The sequence below is a fragment of the Aplysia californica genome, unplaced genomic scaffold (genome assembly GCF_000002075.1).
Source record: "Aplysia californica isolate F4 #8 unplaced genomic scaffold, AplCal3.0 scaffold01439, whole genome shotgun sequence".
Taxonomy (NCBI): domain Eukaryota; kingdom Metazoa; phylum Mollusca; class Gastropoda; order Aplysiida; family Aplysiidae; genus Aplysia; species Aplysia californica.
Genome location: NW_004798709.1, coordinates 78424 through 85083, shown reverse-complemented (window position 1 = coordinate 85083; position 6660 = coordinate 78424). Strand labels below are relative to the sequence as shown.

The 6660-nt window shown below is 40.9% G+C and overlaps 1 protein-coding gene across 1 annotated transcript in view; it reads right to left on the bottom strand.

The window, feature by feature from the left end:
• LOC101863954 (dynamin-1) overlaps positions 1–6660 on the bottom strand; it is a gene marked incomplete at its 3' end in the record, with an annotated part of 29215 nt that overhangs the window by 974 nt on the left and 21581 nt on the right. The window contains 1 exon segment of the mRNA XM_013090720.2: positions 6305–6355. Within this exon segment, the coding sequence (XP_012946174.1) occupies positions 6305–6355 (51 nt within the window).

The window sequence follows — 6660 nt, the reverse complement described above, 5'->3', positions numbered from 1 at the left end:
GGGGGGGAGACAGACACTGCGGTCAGCGGCCACCACTCACAACCACACCACCACCACACACACCAACATTACATCTACACATCTACACATCTTTGTTTCTTCCAAACTGCTCAAATGTACTACTTCCACTGGGTCTTATCTATCAGGGAGAAAAACCTACAGGATAATGTGAACCAAATACTTGGACAACTTTTCAAACTAAACTGACTAAGTTCCCTACAGAAACTCAACTGACGTCAATTAAGGATGGACTTGGCTGAACATTTCTGTCACAGTACATGTCAAACAAACTGTTACGATGGATTAGTAGAGGAAACATAAAACTGTACTGATTAGATAAAACAGGAACCATCTAGCAATGACACTAATCTGACAGCATAGACGGTGTAATTGTATCATTTCAACTATACTAACATTTCAAGCAGAAGCTATCTCTGTCTCAGTCAAACAAAATCTTCCAGAAATAACTTGTAGCCACAACCATTATTCTGCCCGGCAACATAAGCCAGCAGTCTCGACAGGTCTTCCAATAACAACAGACAGAAAGACTTCCAATAGCAACAGTCAGAGACCACAAACACACAAACACACGAACACATCAGTACTCTCCATCCACATTCTCCAAATTGAACACACACGTTCTCCCACACAGAAACAGATCCCCAAACTGCTGAGCTCTGCAGATTTCCTCACACATAATACACGCCCCTCTCAAACACATACGCAGACAAACATATTATATATCTCTCTCTCTGACCTCCCAAACACATACACAAACCAACACAATCAACGTCTCTCTCTCTCTCTCTCTCTCTCTGACCTCCAAAACACATACACAAACCAACACAATCAATGTCTCTCTCTCTCTCTCTGACCTCCCAAACACATACACAGACCAACATAATCAACGTCTCTCTCTCTGACCTCCCAAACACATACACAGACCAACATAACGTCTCTCTCTCTCTGACCTCCCAAACACATACACAGACCAACATAATCAACGTCTCTCTCTCTGACCTCCCAAACACATACACAGACCAACATAACGTCTCTCTCTCTCTGACCTCCCAAACACATACACAGACCAACATAATCCACATCCCTCCCCCACCATCAAAGACCTGATAAACCTGGTGAGGATTCCGCTCACTGCGACACCACCACCAAAAGCAACAGCAGGACAAAGTGAAGTAAGCAGACAACAGACAGCCAACAACAGACAACAGACAGCCAACAACAGACAACAACAGCCAACAACAGACAACAGACAGCCAACAACAGACAACAGACAGCCAACAACAGCCAACAACAGACAACAGACAGCCAACAACAGACAGCCAACAACAGACAACAGACAGCCAACAACAGACAACAGACAGCAAACACTGACAATCAATCCAACATGCACAAGCAAAAATAACCAGAAATGTTCTAGTGCAGTTACTTAATAGTAAAGAGTATGACTGGCCAAAAAAGGTTTCATCTAATAGCAACGTAAATTCAAGATTAATAAAGTAATGATAATAATAATAAATTTACATTCAAAGTCGTTGTTACTCTAGCCCAAACTAACTTGGAAAAGTAATGAAAGACTCCCCTGTTATTTCCTACAAGTACCCATCACTTACCCCCCCCCCCCTTTACATATTGCACATCCATCATTTGATATTCCTTAAGTCACCACTCACTTCCACACCCGTGTATGCACTGGCTACAAACTACAAGCAGAAACATCAGTCCAATCATGTCAATTGTCAGAACAACTTGACTCATAGCTCTACTCCCATCTATTCTCTTAGGGCTTGGAGTCAAAAGTTCAACTCAACTAAAGCAATTCTTTATCAAATCTCAGCAAAAACAAGAAAAAGAAGAAAAAAAATTGCCAAAAAGTTGTCCTGAAGCCACACAAGTAAGAGAGAGAAAATGTCAGTGATTAGTGAGTGCATTCACAACACAAAGAAAAACTGTGCTCTCCAAGTGGTCCAGTATCAGAGTCAACATATGGAGGGCTCCGAGTTCTTCCACCATCAATCAAAAACCACTGCTTGGCTGTGCCTATATATATATATATATATATATATATATATATATATATTATATACTATCTCTCTCTATATATATACATATATACACATGGCGGGAGGGAATTAGGTAAATCTGTTGTAGCATTCGACACACGAGCATTTGGCAAACATTTCCAAACAGTTCATTATTCTCATGAGAGCATTAGAAGAAAAAACACATTGTCATGTCATGCACTTTGATATCTCGGAGAAATCAACATGGAGCGGGGAGATCTGGAGAGAGAGAAAGTACAAAAGTAGAAATTGTTAGAGTAATCTATCCACACAAGCACACCTGGAGAGAGAGAGAGTACGAAAGTAGAAATTGTTAGAGTAATCTACAACACACTCACTGGGCGGCACTCGGGGGTCAATGTGAAGTAGTTAGTGAAGAAATGACTGCTGTAGTAGATTCTAACACTTGACACAGACACAGCACAGTACAACAAGCATGGGGACACAGCACAGTACAGAGGACTTCAGAGATGGAAAATACAGACAGGTTCAGAAATGAGAAGGCATTTTCTTGAGAAAAGTACGTCAGCTGTGAAATTATTCACGGCAGTGTGGGATTTCTTAAGCATTTCATAAATAGTGTCAATCACAGCACAACTACAAAGAACAGGGTATGTGCCACAACTACAAAGAACAGGGTATGTGCCACAACTACAAAGAACAGGGTATGTACCACAACTACAAAGAACAGGGTATGTACCACAACTACAAAGAACAGGGTATGTACCTCAACTACAAAGAACAGGGTATGTACCTCAACTACAAAGAACAGGGTATGTACCACAACTACAAAGAACAGGGTATGTACCTCAACTACAAAGAACAGGGTATGTACCTCAACTACAAAGAACAGGGTATGTGTCACAACTACAAAGAACAGGGTATGTACCACAACTACAAAGAACAGGGTATGTACCACAACTACAAAGAACAGGGTATGTACCACAACTACAAAGAACAGGGTATGTACCTCAACTACAAAGAACAGGGTATGTACCACAACTGCAAAGAACAGGGTATGTAGGCCACCACAGGCAACCTGAAAATCTGGGTCACAACAAAGAAATCATCCCCCCAATCTGAACAACGCATGTCCCAGAAAATGTCTCGAAAATTAGATTACTAGATATCTAGTCAGTGGAAAAAGTCGGCAACAGAACAGGTCGTGCCTCATGCTAGGAACTATCAGTGGCTGGTTGTTCATTCTACAAGAAGTATTTATGCAACTATAAAACTTGACAGTTTATGTTCAACTGTTTTCTGCTTGTGTTGGTCTGCAGCACAACGTGTAGTTCATCCACATAAATACTAATAGATCATCCAAGTGGGACAAGCCCAAGTTGTTCTCACTGTGCACCCAGAACAGTTAGATCTAGATCTACGTCCACATTCTACATCTGTACTGTATACAAATCTTAAATTCTGGAGAGTTAGATCTAAGATTAGATCTAAATAACTTGACAGCTAGACCTATGTAACTTGACAGCTAGACCTATGTAACTTGACAGCTAGACCTATGTAACTTGACAGCTAGACCTATGTAACTTGACAGCTAGACCTATGCAACTTGACAGCTAGACCTATGCAACTTGACAGCTAGACCTATGTAACTTGACAGCTAGACCTATGCAACTTGACAGCTAGACCTATGCAACTTGACAGCTAGACCTATGTAACTTGACAGCTAGACCTATGCAACTTGACAGCTAGACCTATGCAACTTGACAGCTAGACCTATGTAACTTGACAGCTAGACCTATGTAACTTGACAGCTAGACCTATGTAACTTGACAGCTAGACCTATGTAACTTGACAGCTAGACCTATGTTCAACCGAAATCAAGCTCTCTTTAGGGTTTTCTTTTCTTGGCAGGCCCAAGATCGACTGAACCACAATCGTCATGTCTTCTATTGAACCACAATCGTCATGTCTTCCTCTTGTTTACAGAGCTGGTGCGGTGCTTCTTGGGCTTTAGAAAGTAAAGTGAAAGACACTGTCTATCTACACTCTACACTTTCAAATAAAAGAGCACTTCCGGTATGGGTTGGCTATTGTTGACTCTATTACGTATTAGCAGAGACTCTAAAATCTGGTATTAGTAATTACGGAATATTTTTAATTCGCATTTTTTAAAATAATGTTTTTTAAATTGTTATTTTTATTTATTTATTAAAAATTTTTTTTTTACGAATTTACACGAGAATTTTTCCATTTGCGGAAATCTGGAAGCACTGTCTCACTCACAGCCACCGCCTTGGGAAATCTTTGGAAAATGTTTTTCTTTCAAGACAAATTAGCCAAAGAATGGAAGAAAAGGGAAATCTTTGGACAATCCGTGGACAGAACTCGAGGCGGGAGAACTTCTACAGCCCCAACCTGACAGGAGACAGACCAGACCTGACAGGAGACAGACCAGACCTGACAGGAGACAGACCAGACCTGACATAAGACAGACCAGACCTGACATAAGACAGACCAGACCTGACTAGAGATAGAGGGACAGGCACTATCAAAGATCTGAAGGCAAACTGAATACTGGACCAAAGGTGAATGGGCTCAAGGTTCCTATCAACACAATCAGGTAGTTCAAGAGACGGGACCTCAGAAGGAAACATCCGTCTCCACAAGCCAAATGGGCCGAGACCCTTGATCAATCCATGAAATGACCCCCGCCAAAGAACGAAATGACCCACGTCTAAGAACGAAATGACCCCCCCCCCCCCACTAGTCTGGGATTCAAACCAGGGCCATCTGCTCCCTAGCCCGACATGCTACCAACATAGCTGACGGTGCACCTCTCAATACCCATTTAGTAGTAGAGGTTTTATGGCGCTCGTAACTGCATAAGGTCATATGAGCGCCAGAAGATTAGAGGTGTTACAAGAGAGTAACAAACATAAAAAAGAAGAAGAGGAGAAAAGGACGATAGATCTTCGATAGGAAAGAAGGAGCAAACCACACCAGAGCACCCGCCAACCACCCGCTCAATACCCATGTGTACTGACAAACTGAACAATCATGTGTACTGACAAGCTGAACAATCATGTGTACTGACAAACTGAACAATCATGTGTACTGACAAGCTGAACAATCATGTGTACTGACAAGCTGAACAATCATGTGTACTGACAAGCTGAACAATCATGTGTACTGACAAGCTGAACAATCATGTGTACTGACAAGCTGAACAAGAGGAAAAAAAGAGAAATGAAAGAAAGAAAAGAAAAGGGGGGAAAAAAGAGAAAAAGAAAAGAAAAAAACAAAAGAAAAAAAACTTAACGGTCGGGAGAAGGAAAGTATTCCTGCCTCCCAAACAAAGGGAAGTAAACACTGCAGACCTCAGCACCAGGGAATCAACCGGTCATGTTAGTGTTAGAGAAGTAAGTCATCAGTATACACACCTATAGTTCTAGAGTAAGTCATCAGTGTACACACCTTTAGTTAAGTCATCAGTGTACACACCCATAGTTCTGTCATCAATGTACACACCTATAGTTCTAGAGTAAGTCATCAGTGTACACACCCATAGTTAAGTCATCAGTGTACACACCTATAGTTCTAGAGTAAGTCATCAGTGTACACACCTATAGTTAAGTCATCAGTGTACACACCTATAGTTCAAGACGGTGAAGCAATTGCTATTATTCGACTAGAGTCATGACTGTACTGGTCTCTCTCAATCATCAACTGAAGCAATGATACGTTATATCAGGAGTCTTGATATGTTATATCAGGAGTCTTGATACGTTATATCAGGAGTCTTGATACGTTATATCAGGAGTCTTGATACGTTATATCAGGAGTCTTGATATGTTATATCAGGAGTCTTGATATGTTATATCAGGAGTCTTGATATGTTATATCAGGAGTCTTGATATGTTATATCAGGAGTCTTGATATGTTATATCAGGAGTCTGCAGTGGCACCAAAACCAAATGGAACTCAGAATTTTTCAAAAAGAAAATCTAAACTTATAGTCATGAAATTGAGGAGGAACAGGGTTGAAAAAAAAGAGTAAAATTTCCCCTCAATACAGCAGATATAATTGTCAACGACTGTAAACTGTAAAGTGAGTATTGACTATAGCAGTGAGTCAAGGACGGTAAACTGTAAAGTGAGTATTGACTACAGCAGTGAGTACAGTGTGGACCATCATCACCACAGAAGCCTACAAGTCTAGAAGAGGTTTAGTTCAGCAAAAGGTCAAGGTCACAGATACTCACTGGGAGCGGGTGGATGGAGTTCGAGTGCTGTCATACGGATATCTGCTAGCACTAAAGCATACAGGGAAAAAAACAACTACATATTGAGCTTTTTGTCTCCAGTTATCTATTATGTCATCTTCCATTTTAAAAAAAAAGAAAATTTGTAAACTATTAAGCAAAAGCATAAGGGGGAAAAAAACCCATGTTCAAAGTTGTAGTCAGCACCAGCACAGGGAACAATTTACATAAAGGAGTCAGCACCAGCACAGGGAACAATTTACATAAAGGAGTCAGCACCAGCACAGGGAACAATTTACATAAAGGAGTCAGCACAGGGAACAATTTACATAAAGGAGTCAGCACCAGCACAGGGA